Source organism: Oncorhynchus clarkii, chromosome 8 (assembly GCF_045791955.1).
Source record: "Oncorhynchus clarkii lewisi isolate Uvic-CL-2024 chromosome 8, UVic_Ocla_1.0, whole genome shotgun sequence".
In the NCBI taxonomy this organism is placed as follows: Eukaryota; Metazoa; Chordata; class Actinopteri; order Salmoniformes; family Salmonidae; genus Oncorhynchus; species Oncorhynchus clarkii.
Window position 1 is genome coordinate 14808789 of NC_092154.1, and position 15111 is coordinate 14823899.

The 15111-nt window shown below is 41.4% G+C and overlaps 1 protein-coding gene across 2 annotated transcripts; it reads left to right on the forward strand.

Moving 5' to 3' along the window:
- The first annotated feature begins 1755 nt into the window (after nt 1-1755).
- Nucleotides 1756-14487, forward strand: LOC139414995 (adenosine 3'-phospho 5'-phosphosulfate transporter 1-like). Of its 2 annotated transcripts, none has more exons than XM_071162688.1 (4): nt 1756-1999; nt 3344-3552; nt 3792-3952; nt 7126-14487. In XM_071162688.1, exons 1-4 carry the CDS (start codon nt 1980-1982, stop codon nt 8056-8058), a joined length of 1323 nt encoding a protein of 440 aa, XP_071018789.1. In that variant the 5' UTR covers nt 1756-1979; the 3' UTR covers nt 8059-14487. The 2 variants fall into 2 exon arrangements, with proteins under 2 accessions (XP_071018789.1, XP_071018790.1); XM_071162689.1 differs by having other exon boundaries at nt 1774-1999; nt 3344-3531; nt 7126-14179.
- Nucleotides 14488-15111: the final 624 nt, after the last annotated feature.

Below are 15111 nucleotides of genomic sequence, written 5' to 3' on the forward strand. Positions count from 1 at the left end.
GGCGACTTTGGGTCTTTTGAGCATCTTGCTACACTGTTTAAATGTCAGCCACCAGTGCTGGCTATAACCCTGCATAGGCCACCAAAGCACTGCCCCACTTTCTTTACTGATTTATCTGAACTATTGTCTATTGTCCTTGAGAACTATGATAAAATCATTGTGTTGGGTGATGTTAGTATTCATGTTGACAAAGAGACTGACTCCAAGGCCTGTCTGTATTGAATTTATTAATATTTTGAGCTCTAATCTTTTCATTTCATTGCATGAAAGCATGCATGAGAATGGAGCATGATGGGCAGGTAGGTAGGCACATCCTCTGTGGTTGGTGGTGTGGCATTTAAAATCAGCAATTTGAGCAGATACAGTATTTGCACATCCTCTTTAAGGTAATAGTCTCATAAGGCCACCCTTGGCTAATAAGATGATAGCTGTCGGAAAAGGCCATTGTGTAGCATGCTACGCAGCATGTGTACTGCACTGACAGTGTGCAGCACATACTGTACCCAGCACAACAGTACAACAGACATCACTGATAAGCCAAGGGTGGGCCTGGGAGGGCATAGGCCCACCCACTGGGGAGCCAATCAGAATTAGTTTTTCTCAATAAAAGGGCTTTATTACAGACATAAATACTCTTCAGTTACATCAGTTGTCCGGGTGGCTGGTCTCAGACGATCCCGCAGGTGAAGAAGCCGGAAGTGGAGGCCCAGGGCTGGCGTGGTTACATGCGGTCTGCAGTTGTGAGGCCGGTTGGACGTAATGCCAAATTCTACAAAATTATGTTGGAGGTGGCATACGGTAGAGAAATTAACATTCAATTATCTGGCAACAGCTCTTGTGGACATTCCTGCAGTCAGCATGCCAATTGCACACTCCCTCAAAACTTGAGACATCTGTGGCTTTGTGTTGTGTTACAAAACTGCACATTTTAGAATGGCTTTCTATTGTCCCCAGCACAAGGTGCACCTGTGTAATGATCATGCTGTTTAATCCGTTTCTTGATATGCCACACCTGTCAGGTGGACGGATTATCTTGGCAAAGGAGAAATGCTCACTAACAGGGAAGTAAACAAATTTGTGCACAGAATCTGAGAGAAATAAGCTTTTTGTGTGTATTGAACATTTCTGGGATCTTTTATTTCAGCTCATGAAACATGGGTCCAACATTTTACATGTTGTGTTTATATTTTTGTTCAGTATATGTCCATTTTCAGAAATTTTGGTAAATTAACTTTAATTGTTTAAAGAACTTGTAAAAGAGATTGGTGGGTTTTTCCGGTATCTAATCGTGGCATGGGCTTATTCAATGACAGGCATGTCTGTGTTTTTGGACAGCAACACTTCCTCATTGTCAAGAGAACAGCATTTGCTTGCTGGTGTGCTGAGAAACGTGCTGGCTGTTCTAGCTTCCTTTTTTGTGAGGGACATGCATCTTTCCAAACTTTTGGTTTTCAGTGTGGATAAATTAAAACTCCTTTTTTGGTTAAATTGTTCATGCTTTGGAAAAACTATGTTGATAATATTGTTTCTATTACATTAACGGGTGACAGGCATGTATTCTGTTGTTGTGAATCAACTTAATTCTTCCAAGGTTTCATTACTGATTGACTTTCTTGTTTAATTTAAACTACTTTACATATTGTAGCGATACTTACAGTACTGTGCTGTGCACAATAGTTGTGCTGTACTACAGTGCAGTGGATTCGTAAATGTATTCATCCAGCCCTACAGATGGCAATGTCGCAAAAGAGGACTACAACCTAATTTTCCACTGAAGGGGGGGGATTCTTTCTTGAAGTGAACACATAGGCAATTGATAAGTTGTAAAGGTACTGGGAAAGAAAACCGTTAGCTCAGGGGCGAAATTGCTTTTATAATAACGATTCCAACAGTTGATTTGCGTCGCTACATGCTTCATTGCAACGAAAGCGGTTAAGTTGTTCGGCGTGTTCGCTACGCCAGTTGTAAGTGGGAGGAAAATGCCATCTTTTTCATGGAGGTAGGAACACATTGTGCTGATGCGGTCGCCTCTTAATTTTCCTTTGAAAATGCATTCAATTTAAACCCAACGTAAAGCATTATTTTGTTGATTTGACACAGCAAACTGCTAGTTGTCAATGTGAGCGCGCCTTTGTAAACAACAGTCGGACTGTGCACGCGACGTTTTGTTTTCAGGAAGATTGCAACATTGTACTTAGTTTCTAGAGCTAATGTTAGCTGTTATGACAACAGTTTAACTAGTTACTTACGTCCAAATGAATAAATGCCGAATAAAGACCCTTGCTGTGGCCATTGACATGATGTAGTTCTAGTCATGTAACTGTTCACGCGTTTCAGCTTTTAGTCCATTCCTTTGGGTTGTGTAAATAGTCGTATGTGGTTGCTGTTACTGTATATTATTTACAATGGAGAGAGTTCAGCTTTTCATGGACAAGCCTGTGTAATGTAGTCCATCCCTGTCAAGTCTGTGAAAAACAACATGTAAACGCCAAGGCGTTTATGGGTCCGTGCTGACATCTTAGTCTCAAGTCATACAAGAGTGTATTCTAACCATTACAATAATTAGGCTAACTGTTGCAGAGTACCTACTTTATATAAAAGCAACAAGGCCCTTCTTTGCAATTGTGTAACCTTCAAATATGAACCATGTGATAAGTAGATGAAATCCCGGCAACTGTGGCACGATTTGGCTACTGTCCATTCCAGGAGCCTAAATGTGGCCATTTTTCAGTCTCTGCCCTGACGTGAACAGCTTCGGCCTGCAGGTTGGTTGGTTAAAGTGCAGAGAGGACTGCATTCCTGCGTATAGTGAGCTGCTTGTTCACAGCCCAGGTTGCACTGGGAGAAGCTGCAGTGGCCTGGGGTAGAGGTGCACACAAAGAGCCTCTGTCTGTCAAGCAGAGAAGTATCCAGGCAGGCTGGGAACACACCTTTCACACAGCCTGATTAGGTTACAATCCCCGCCCCCAACACACACACATGCATACTACTAACCTACCTACACCCATCCCTTGTGTATCTGTGGAAAAGGATGCTAGTGTACAGGATTAGTGAACATGACAGGTGGAAACTGGTCTTGCCACCTCGACCAGTAGGGGGCTGTTGTATGAAAAGGGATGGATGGTCTCTTCTCTTGACTCAATGGGTGTTTTGTGCTTTAAATGACAGTGTTCCACCTTCCAATATTAATAAAAGTTTGGATATCTCATCAGAGATGAGTCTGCAGTACTTCAATCCATCACTCTAAAAATGTGGGAAAAACATGCTGCTTCAATGGCTACGTAATGTACCTGCCATGTCTCTGGTACTAATCTTAGTGTGTGTGTGTGTGTGCGCGCGGAAGGCTTTGGCTTGGCCTGGTTCTGATCCTCCCATCTTCGCTGGCGGCGGGCGAAGCGTCGTCGCTGCTGCAGGACTGGCATGACGTGTGGCTGTTCCGTTTCTTCCTCAACGTTCTGGGCTACACCACCATCATCATCCCCGGCTACTTCCTCATCACCTACTTGAAGAGGATCAACTACCTCCAAACAGGTGTGGATGATCTACAAACTGGTGATTACACACACGTTGCACTTATACGCTGGCATACACGCAGACCCATACACACACAGGCCTACACCCTTTCTTCACATGACTAACACCTATCTATCTATCTATCCGGTATGACTTAGTGTCCTTCAAGTTGCAAATCCCATGTTCTCTCTGTTGACATAACATAATCAGTCTGTTGAATTGGATGGATCAGTGAATGGTTGATGTGTTCTGGACCTTGTTTATTCCCCTCCTCCCAGGCCGAGGCATTTTCTATCCTGTCATAAAGGCCTGTGTGTTTGGAAGTGAAACGAAGACAGGTCTCCTAGACGACGTGTCGCTAGCTCCCAGGACTGATGCAGACTCGGGCTCGTCGGCCAGACAAGCCTTCAAGTTAGTCTTCTGCGCTGCAGGACTTCAGGTAGAGCACTTTGTGACATGTAGTTAAAATGGCTGTATACAGCACCTTCAGAATGTATTCATACCCGTTGACATATTCCACATTTGGTTGTGTTACAGCCTGAATTCAAAAATGTATTAAATATATATTTTTTTTACGTTACCCAATAATGACAAAGTTAAAACATGCTAATTTATTGAAAAAATAAATACAGAATTCTAATTTACGTAAGTATTCACACCCCTGAGTCAGTACTTTGTAGAAGCACCTTTGGCAGCGGTTACAGTTGTGACTCTTTCTGGGTAAGTCGCTTTACTTTATTGAGTTTTTTTACAGCGACAGTGCACATTTAATCAACCTTTTAGTAAAAGTGTCGTTCAACCACAGTCCCTGGGCATGTTATTAAAAACTATTACAATAACAATACAGAAAAACAATGAGCAGTGAGCACATCCAAAGCAACAGGACAAGCAACACGTAGCAGACAGACAGAGCAACATAGGACAAGCAACACGTAGCAGACAGACAGAGCAACATAGGACAAGCAACACGTAGCAGACAGAGAAACATAGGACAAGCAACACGTAGGAGACAGACAGAGCAACATAGGACAAGTAGCACGCAGACAAACAGAGCAACAAAACAAAATGTATAAAAGCAACAAACAGTGTTTCCACACCTCACAAGCTACAGATAACATGGAAAGCAGTAATACACAGCTAGGGATTATGTTCCCAAGTCTAATTGGCCTTTAGCCATGATTTAGTTTTTTGTGAAGGTGCGATAGGTGGTGCAGTTGTGTGTGTGATGTCAGTGTGTTCCAGACATGGGAAGCTCTCACAGAGAAAGCAGATTGACTAAAGTTGCTATTCCTTAAGGGAACTATACAGTCATCTCTCATGGCAGAGGGGTGCCAGACCATTTAGGATCTTGAATACAAGCTCAGGATCTCATGCTTTCTTAAGATGTAACAGTGATGATGTCTATCAAGCACTTTGAGAGACTGTTTTTGCAGTGTTACTATGGTCTTTCCCTGTCAACTTCTTTAGATTCTCCCAGATCAATTTAGAATTTTCCTTTGCTTCACCAATTATGTTGATTTAAAAAAAAAGTATTTAATCACCTTATTTCTCAACATGGTAAACCTATGTCTGTCGTGCTCTAATTTGAACTTCAGGGCAGTTTTTCGAGTATGATCTCATTCTTTCATCAGTTTCCAAATTTCTCCATTTAGCCAAGGAAGAATTCCCACGAGCCGGGTTGTGAAGAATTCTAAATTAGAAGCACACGACGCTGAACTGTAGATTGTCATCCCAGCAAGGACGCACTGAGATTATCAGTAGATCAGCTACATTCTGTACATAGCTGACAATCGTGGCAATGTGCTGGAGTTAAAAAGCATAATTGCACTTTAAATGTTTGCGAGAGCTACTTAGCTGGGGTCGGTGTATACCTGATCTTTTAGATAGAATAACAGCATCTGGTGGAAAAGCGGCACCTGCCGCACCGCCCTCCCTTCGATCGGCCACCTTTAAGATCTTTGCACACCTGCATTGTACAATATTTGTACAGTATTATTATTTTTTTAAATTCTTCAAGCTCTGTCAAGTTGGTTGTTGATCATTGCTAGAAATTCATTTTCAAGTCTTGCCGTAGGTTTTCATGGCAATTTTATTTTTTATTTCAAGTCCAAATTGAAACTAGGCCGCTCAGGAATATTCAATGTCGTCTTGGTAAGCAACTCCAGTGTACATTTTGCTTTGTTTTAGGTTATTGTCCTGCTGAAAGGTACTCTGTCATGTGTTGGATTTGCCCCCATAATGCTTTGTATTCAGGACAAAAAAGTTTATTTCTTTGCCACATTTTTTGCAGTTTTACTTTAGTGCATTATTGCAAACAGGATGCATGTTTTGAAATGTGTTCATTCTGTACAGGCTTCCTTTTCACTGTCATTTAGGTTAATTTTGTGGCGTAACCAGAATGTTCTTGATCCATCCTTAGAGTTTAAATGGCTGTGTTAGGAGAAAACTAACTGTTTTAAAGTCACCATTAGCCTCCTGGTGAAATCCCTGAGCAGTTTCCTTCCTCTAGCAGTGGTTCCCAAACTTTTATTTAGTTTTCATGCTAGTGACACGGACTGTGCCAGGCCCGCCACGTCTGACTCATCCAGCTGTACGCATAGAATTCACTGGCTTATATGTGAAGCAGTAGTTGTTTCAAAACATCTGTTGTTTGATGAAGGCATTGTCTGTATAGTTTTTTTTGTTTTGTCCTTTCCCCCCAGCATCTGTGGCAGCAGGAAGAATTCTCCACAATAGTATGGGGCCTGCCTGTCCTAGCCACTCGGTAGCTCACCATATAAGACGCTTCTAGCCCCTTCTTCTTAATGGTATCTGTTGCCTTTATACATGTCTTACTACTCGAAAGTCGTCTTAATTCTCACTCAAAAAACTCCTGTGGCTTATTTTTCAAATGGTAGAAGAAGAATGTATAGACCAGTTGGAAAATATAAATGGACTGTTTGTGAGGGAAAAAATGTGAATCACATTTTTATTTGGCCTACCCCCAATACCTGCTCTATGGCAAATGAGTTGGGAAGGACACCTGTATCTTTGTCCGAGTGTATTGATACACCATCCAAAATGTATTTATTAACTTCATGTTCAAAGGGATAGTCAATGTTTTTGTTTTTTTGTCTACCAGTAGGTGCCCTTTGCGAGGCATTGGAAAACCTCCCTGGTCTTTGTGGTTGAATCTGTTTGAAATTCACTGCTCGACTGAGGGCTCTTACAATTATCTGTATGTGTGGGGTATAGAGATGAGGTAGTTATTCAAAAATATATGTGACTTGTTAAGCACATTTTTATGCCACTTTTTGACACGACATTTCAACTTTTTATTAATTTGCACACATTTCTAAAAACATGATTCCGCTTTGATATTATTGTGTGTGTGTGTGTGTGTGTGTGTGTCGGGTCCAGTGACACAAAATCGCAATTGAATAACTTAAATTCCGGCTGTATTAACAAAATGGGGAAAAGGTCAAGGGGTGTAATACTTTCTGAAGGCACTGTAAATACATTTGATTGGGTAGATTCTATATATTTAAACTGCAATGCAAACATATTGACTTATTCATATCTTATGTACTTCGTATTGTTTAGTCTCCTTCTCTTATCCTGTTGTCTCTCCAGGTGTCCTACCTGACATGGGGTGTCCTACAGGAGAGGGTGATGACTCGCTCGTACGGGGCTTCCTCCCCCGAGGAGGAGGGCGAACACTTCAAGGACTCCCAGTTCCTGGTGTTCATGAACCGTATCCTGGCACTGACCGTGTCAGGCCTGTGGTGTGTCCTGTTTAAGCAGCCCCGCCACGGCGCACCCATGTACAAGTACTCATTTGCCTCGCTCTCCAACGTCCTCAGCAGCTGGTGCCAGTACGAGGCCCTCAAGTACATCAGCTTCCCCACCCAGGTGCTGGCCAAGGCCTCTAAAGTGATCCCTGTCATGCTCATGGGCAAGATTGTGTCACACAAGAGCTACGAGTACTGGGAGTACCTGACGGCGGCACTCATCTCTCTGGGTGTCAGCATGTTCTTGTTGACGAGCACGGCAGATAAGCACCCATCTACGGTCACAACGTTCAGCGGCGTGGTCATCTTGGGTGGCTACATAGTCTTCGACAGCTTCACGTCCAACTGGCAGGACAACCTGTTCAAGCACAAGATGTCATCTGTGCAGATGATGTTCGGCGTCAACCTCTTCTCCTGCCTCTTCACCGTGGGCTCGCTGCTGGAGCAGGGCGCCTTCTTCGACTCGCTGGCCTTCATGACGCGCCACTCGGAGTTCGCATTCCATGCTGTGCTGCTGTCGGTGTGCTCGGCGTGCGGCCAGCTCTTCATCTTCTACACCATCGCGCAGTTCGGCGCCGCCGTCTTCACCATCATCATGACCCTGCGGCAGGCCATCGCCATCCTGCTCTCCTGCTTCCTGTACGGCCACGCCGTCACCATGGTGGGGGGCTTTGGCATGGCCGTGGTCTTCCTCTCCCTCTTCCTGCGTGTCTACGCCCGCAGCCGCATGAAGGCGGGACGCAAGGTACCGCAGCCACAGGTGCAGAAGGTCTAGGAGGAGGAACTGGAAAATGAACTAAAGCCACGTTTTCGGTGGCACTTTTTCTCGTCTGTGTGTCCAGTTTGACTTTTTAAGTGTTCATTTTATGGGTTTCTACTTGTATAGAAAAGGTACAGAAAGGGATTCTAATGCCTTTTAAAGGTGTTTGACTTGACACGAACTGAGCTGTTGTCGGAGGTCATTCGGCTAAAACAATCAGCATTCACAGGCGTTTTAAATTACACGGCAACCGTCGCTTGTCCATTTGTGTATCTGAAGCCCAGCTCAAAAGCATACCACATTGGCATGTGAAATGTAAATAATGGCTGACGCCTTTTGATTTCTGCCTCCATGATATGCTTCTGGAGCAGCACTCGGAACATAAATTTGACATTTGAGGTGTAGTGTTGGCGTTAGCGCTAGTACATGAGCTGTGTACTGCAAGACTCCAGCTCTTGGTAATGTAACATTGCGAAAGGCACCATATTAAGTGGTTTATAAGGCCCCAATGAAAAGTTACTTTGACAGTGAGAGAACATGAGATATTGTGGTGAGCGGAGCAGGGGATCATCTCTGTTTAGATACTATATCAATTTAGTTTAAAAACGATGTCATTATTGCATTGTTCTACTTTTTGGACATGGCATGAGAGAAATGTTCTGTGATCATTACTAGTCAATGATCAGGTAATTCTGTTTGAATATTTTATTTCTTCTGTATAAAGCAGATTCACTTTGGGCAGTGTTCTGACTTGAGATCTGCCCACTTAACTTACGTTTTCGCAGAAGTCTATCATTGACATGAATGAAGGATTTACGCGGACATTCGAGCTGTGCAAACCCAGATCTCAAGTCAAAATACAGATCATAGAAAGTTGATGTTTTTTATCCCTCGTGGATTACCAGAGTATGTCTGATAAGGAATGTTACTGATCGTGTCCCCACAGAGAGAACTAAACCATTTTCCAAGAATAAATGCGCCGCTTTGCAGCAGTTAATGTTTTATATTGTATGGACCTGGGACTGTGTCTGTCACCAACACAGTGCCTACGGAAAGTATTCAGACCACTTGACTTTTTCCACATTTTGTTACGTTACAGCCTTATTCTAAAATGTATTACATTGTTTTTTTCCCTCCTCAATCTACACACAATTCCACCATAATGTCAAAGCAAAAACGGGTTTTTAGAATTGTTTGCAAATGTAATTAAACAAAATATTATATTTGCGTAAGTTTGCAGACCCTTTTCATTCATGCACCTGAGCTCAACTTCGAGTCTCATAGAAAAGGGTCTGAATACTTGGGTAAATAAGGTATTTCTGTTTTTAAAGTTGTATAAATATGCAAACATTTCTAAAAACCTGTTTTTGCTTTGTAATTATAGGGTATTGTGTGTAGATTGACGAGGGAAAAAAAACAATTTAATCAATTTTAGAAAAAGGCTAACGTGACTGTCAAAAGGCTAACGTGACAATGTCGAAAAAGGCTAACGTGACAATGTGGAAAAAGGCAAGGGATCTGAATACTTTCCGATGCAGTGTGTGTGTGTTCGGCCAACAGATGCTTATTCAAGATGCCCATCTTATTTTTAAATAGGACACACTAACGTTGGGTCATGCAAAATACAATTTGCTGTCAAATGCCAGCAAGAGTTGCAGCCAGACGGATTTATTTGAACATTCAGCCTGCACAATTATTTGCTCTCTGCTTTGTTAGTTTAGGATTCAACTCAGCAAACCATAGTGACATATTTGATTAGCATAAATGCCATCAATCTTTATGCTGTATGTTAAAAGTTTTGTGGCATTAATTTAGTGGCCTGGCTGACCCAGGAAGTGTGTATGGAGAGGGAAGGACTTCCAGTTTGCTTAGACAGGCAAATGAATCAGCGCTATGTATATAAACTAATTATCATTAATTGATACACTATATGTTTATATACAGTACCAGTTAAGTTTGGACAAACCTACTCATTCGAGGGTTTTACTTAATTTTTAATTGTTTTCTACATTGTAGAATAATAGTGAAGACTTCTAAACTATGAAATAACACACACTACCATTCAAAACTTTGTGGTCACTTAGACATTTACTTGTTTTTTAACGAAAAGCAAAAAAAATTGTCCATTTAAAATAACATCAAATTGATCAGAAATACAGTGTAGACATTGTTAATGTTGTAAATTACTATTGTAGCTGGAAACAATTTTTTTCATGGAATATATACATAGGCGTCCAGAGGCCTATTATCAGCAACCATCACTTGTGTGTTCCAATGGCACGTTGTGTTAGCTAATCCAAGTTTAGCATTTTAAAAGGCTAATTGATCATTAGAAAACCCCTTTGCAATTATGTTAGCACACCTGGAAACTGTTGTACTGATTAAATAAGCAATACAACTGGCCTTCTTTAGAGTAGACTAGTTGAGTATCTGGAGCATCAGCATTTGCGGGTTCGATTACAGGCTAAAAATGGCCAGAAACGAAGAATTTTCTTCTGAAACATGTCAGTCTATTCTTGTTCTTAGAAATGAAGGCTGTTCCATGCGTGAAATTGCCAAGAAACTGAAGATCGCAGAACAGCGCAAACTGGCTTTCTAACCAGAATAGAAAGAGGAGTGGGAGACCCCGGTGCACAACTGAGCAAGAGGACAAGTACATTAGCATCTAATTTGAGAAACAGATGCCTCACAAGTCCTCAACTGGCAGCTTCATTAACTTCTTGGCGCACCCATCCTGTTAGCGGGATAATTTTCGTCAACATCCACTGAATTGCAGAGCGCCAAATTAAATACTAAAAATATTTAATTTTCATAATCACAAGTGCAATATAGCAAAACAAAGCTTAGCTTGTTGTTAATCCACCTGGCATATCAGATTTCAAAAAAGCTTTACAGCAAAAGCTATCCAAGCGGTTATGTTAGGACATCTCTCTCAGCAGACAAAACGTTACAAACAGCTAGCAGCAAAGTAGATTGGTCACGAAAGTCAGAAAAGCAATAAAATGAATTGCTTACCTTTTGATGATCTTCGGATGTTTGCACTCACGAGACTTCCAGTTACACAAATGTTCCTTTTGTTCCATAAAGATTATTTTTATATCCAAAAACCTCCATTTGGTTGGCGCGTTTTGTTCAGAAATCCACAGGCTCGTGCAGGTCATGACGGGCAGACGAAAATTCCAAATAGTAACCGTAAAGTTCGTAGAAACATGTCAAACGTTTTTTATAATCAATCCTCAGGTTGTTTTTACAATAAATAATCGATAGTATTTCAACCAGACCGTAGCTTTTTCAATAGGAGAGAGAAAATGTCTGCTCCAAGCTGTTGCACATGCAAAACTCTGCTGGCACCAAGCCATCCACTGACATGATGTGATTGTTCTCGCAAATTTTTCAGAATAAAAGCCTGAAACTATGTCTAAAGACTGTTCACACCACGTGGAAGCCATAGGGAAAGGAATCTGGTTGATATCCCTTTTAAATGGAGGGAAGGCATGCAATGGAACAGGGTGATTTGTTTATCTTAGGCACTGCCTGGTTGGACTTTCCTCAGGTTTTTGCCTGCAATATCAGTTCTGTTATGCTCACAGACAATATTTTGACAGTTTTGGAAACTTTAGGATAGAAAACACTCATCTGACAATTTATATGCATATTCACAATTCTGGGCCTGAGAAATAGGCAGTTTCATTTGGGTACGTTTTTCATCCAAACATCAAAATACTGCCCCCTACACTCAACAGGTTAAGGTTCGCCTCAACGTCAGCAGTGAAGATGCGACTCCGGGATGCTGGCCTTCTAGGCAGAGTTGCAAAGAAAAATACAGATCTCAGACTGGCCAATAAAAATAAAAGATTAAGATGGGCAAAAGAACACAGACACTGGACAGAGGAACTCTACCTAGAACGCCAGCATCCCGGAGTTGCCTCTTCACTGTTGACGTTGAGACTGGTGTTTTGCAGGTACTATTTGTATTTCTGATCAATTTGATGTTCTTTTAATGGACAATTTTTAACAATTTTCTTTCAAAAACAAGGGAATTTCTAAGTGATCCCAAACTTTTGAACGGTAGTGTATGGAATCATGTAGTAACCAAGAACGTGTTAAACAAATCAAAATAGATTTAAAATTCTTCACGTGGAATGCTTTTCCAACAGTCATGAAGGAGTTCCAACATATGCTGAGCACTTGTTGGCTGCTTTTCCTTCACTCTGCGGTCCAACTCATCCCAAACCATCTCAGTTAGGTCGGGTGATTGTGGCCAGGTCATCTGCAGCACTCCATCCCTTTCCTTCTTGGTCAACTAGCCCTTACACAGCCCAGTGTTGGGTCATTGTCCTGTTGAAAAGCAAATGTTAGTCCCACTAAGCGTAAACCAGATGGGATGGCATATTGCTGCAGAATGCTGTGGTAACCATGCTGGTTAAGAGTGCCTTGAATTCTAAACAAATAACTAACAGTGTCACCTTCAATGCACCATCACATTACCTCCTCCATTCTTCACAGTGAGAACCCCTCATGTGGAGATCATCCGTTCACCTACTCTGCGTCTCACAAAGACACGGCGGTTGAAACCAAATATCTCAAATTTAGACTCATCAGACCAAAGGACAGATTTCCACCGGTCTAATGTCCATTGCTCATGTTTCTTGGCCCGAGCAAGTCTCTTCTTATTGGTGTCCTTTTTAGTAGTGGTTTCTTTGCAGCAATTCAACCATGAAGGCCTGATTTCATGCAGTCTCCTCTGAACAGTTGTTGACATGTCTGTTCGTTGAACCCTGTGAAGCATTTATTTGGGCTGTAATCTGAGGTGCAGTTAACTAATGAATTTATGTGCTCAGCAGAGGAAACTCTGGGTCTTTCTTTCCTGTGGCGGTCCTCATGAAAGCCAGTTTCGTCTTAGCGCTTGATGGTTTTTGCAACTGCACTTGAAGAAACTTTCAAAGTTCTTGAACTTTTCCGGATTGACTGACCTTCATGTCTTAAAGTAATGATGGACTGTCATTTCTCTTTGCTTATTTGAGCTGTTTTTGCCATAATATGGACTTGGTCTTTTACCAAATAGGGCTGTCTTCTGTATACCACCCCTACCTTGTCACAACTCATTGTCTCAAGCGCATTAAGAAGGATTTTTTTAATTTAAATGTACTTTTAACAAGGCACACCTGTTAATTGAAATGCAGCAGTGTTTGGCTACTTAAACGAACCGAAATATGTTTGAGATTTTTCAAAAACTTTTTTGGTTACTACATGATTCCATATGTATTATTTCATAGTTTTGATGTCTTCACTATTATTCTACAATGTAGAAAATGGAAACGAGTAAAGAAAAACCCTTGATTGAGTAGGTGTGTTCAAACTTTTTCCTGGTACACTGAGTGTACCTAACATTAAGAACACCTTCCTAATATTGAGTTGCACCCCCCACTTTTGCCCTCAAAAGATTTATCAAGTATCATCGAGATCATAAGAGATCATAGCTTTCACCTGGTCGATCCATCATGGAAAGAGCAGGTGTTTGTAATGTTTTGTACACTCGGTGTATAACTTGGAACCGGACATGGACCTGTTATACTGGTATTATCAAAATTTGAATTTATATTCAAACAAGCCATTGTCAGTAATCACCCATAGGGCGTAGCATGTACAGGCACTGTCAATGAAGGGTGTTTATTTGTCAAATTGCAATCACTTCATGAAGTTGACATATAAAACATTCAAATATACAGTGCTGTATCATTAACTATGGTCCAGAAGCCAATCTGCTCTTGCTGCAACACTTGAGATGAATAAGACTCAAAACAATATCAATGCCCTATGTATAGGCTGTACAAATGTTATATTTTTATGTTCTGTTTACATTAGCTTGACAACTTTGTTGAGATGTCAGTTGGCTTATGGTGGTGTTTGAATAGACGGTTTGCCCCACCTCTATCCGGCCTAGACAAAGACTATAGTTAGAACAACTAATGTACTAGTAGCAAAGCAAATGTCATAGAATGGGTCATGGGATGTGGCATATTCAAGATAATTCAATGGTTTTTACAGAGCCTTGAATGTTGCCTAGGGAAGAATGCAATGTAAACATTTGTCTTTGGACACATGGCACGTAGTCGAATACAGTACATGTTTCTTATGATGGAGTCGTACATTTAAAAAAAAAAAAAAAAAATCTGTCTGTAATGATGTGCTTATTTTGGGGAGAGCCGTACTGTTGATCTGCTTTTTGATGTGTGAATGTTTTAATGTGGCCTGAATGGATGGTGATGGTGGTTGATGTTCTCTCTCAGGAATGTGAAGGATGGATTGGACAGTCTTGGGCTTTGGTGTAGAACTAAATGTAACCGGTACTTTCTGTTTTTATCCTTTGTAGTATTTCAACTAGTAGGCTGAATTGATCATTAAAATATTTTAAATTAATTTAAATACATGAAGTTAACACTTGGAATGGATGTATGTGTAATTTCCACCTTGAATGGGTTGTTTTTTGTGTGAAAAGGTCAGAGGGTGCTATGAGATGTTGCTGTGCCCTAGGGGGGCTGACTACACTAGTGATACATTATTTCCTCTTGCACATATTGATTATTGACCTTTAAAAGGTCATGACCTCTTGATATTAAACTAGTATAACCTAAGGAAAATTTGGTGCTATCCTGATCCAGTGTAGTTCTCACGTCGAGTCAGTAAAATGTGGTCATTGTGTGTAAACTAGATTACCAGAGAACAGAATGATCTTCTCCATAAGCTGGCTGTTAGTGTGTGGTGTTGATTTAAAGCTATTATGGTAGTGTGTGATATTTGTCACATTATTTTATCAGTGTGACATCCACATATACACACAGCCATATGGGGGGAACCCCCGGGCTGTCATTACAACACCTCCTACTCCCAAACCGTCCGGATCAGTGTGTGGTGACGTGAGCATCTCCATGCCTCTACACCAGTGAAAAGGGGCAAAAGGCTACACACACACACACACACACCCTCAACCAACCCTCAGTTAACCTTCCCACTCCTGGGGAAACCAACCAGTCACTACAAGCTTTCACTGTGAGTGGCAGGAAAGGG

Bases quoted from the DNA above. Each gene is read 5' to 3' on its own strand.
- LOC139414995 (XM_071162688.1), top strand. From the start codon at position 1,980: ATGCCATCTTTTTCATGGAG. The intron at 2,000-3,343 runs GTAGGAACACAT...TGCGCGCGGAAG, and splicing joins ATGCCATCTTTTTCATGGAG to GCTTTGGCTTGGCCTGGTTC. The intron at 3,553-3,791 runs GTGATTACACAC...CCCTCCTCCCAG, and splicing joins TGTGGATGATCTACAAACTG to GCCGAGGCATTTTCTATCCT.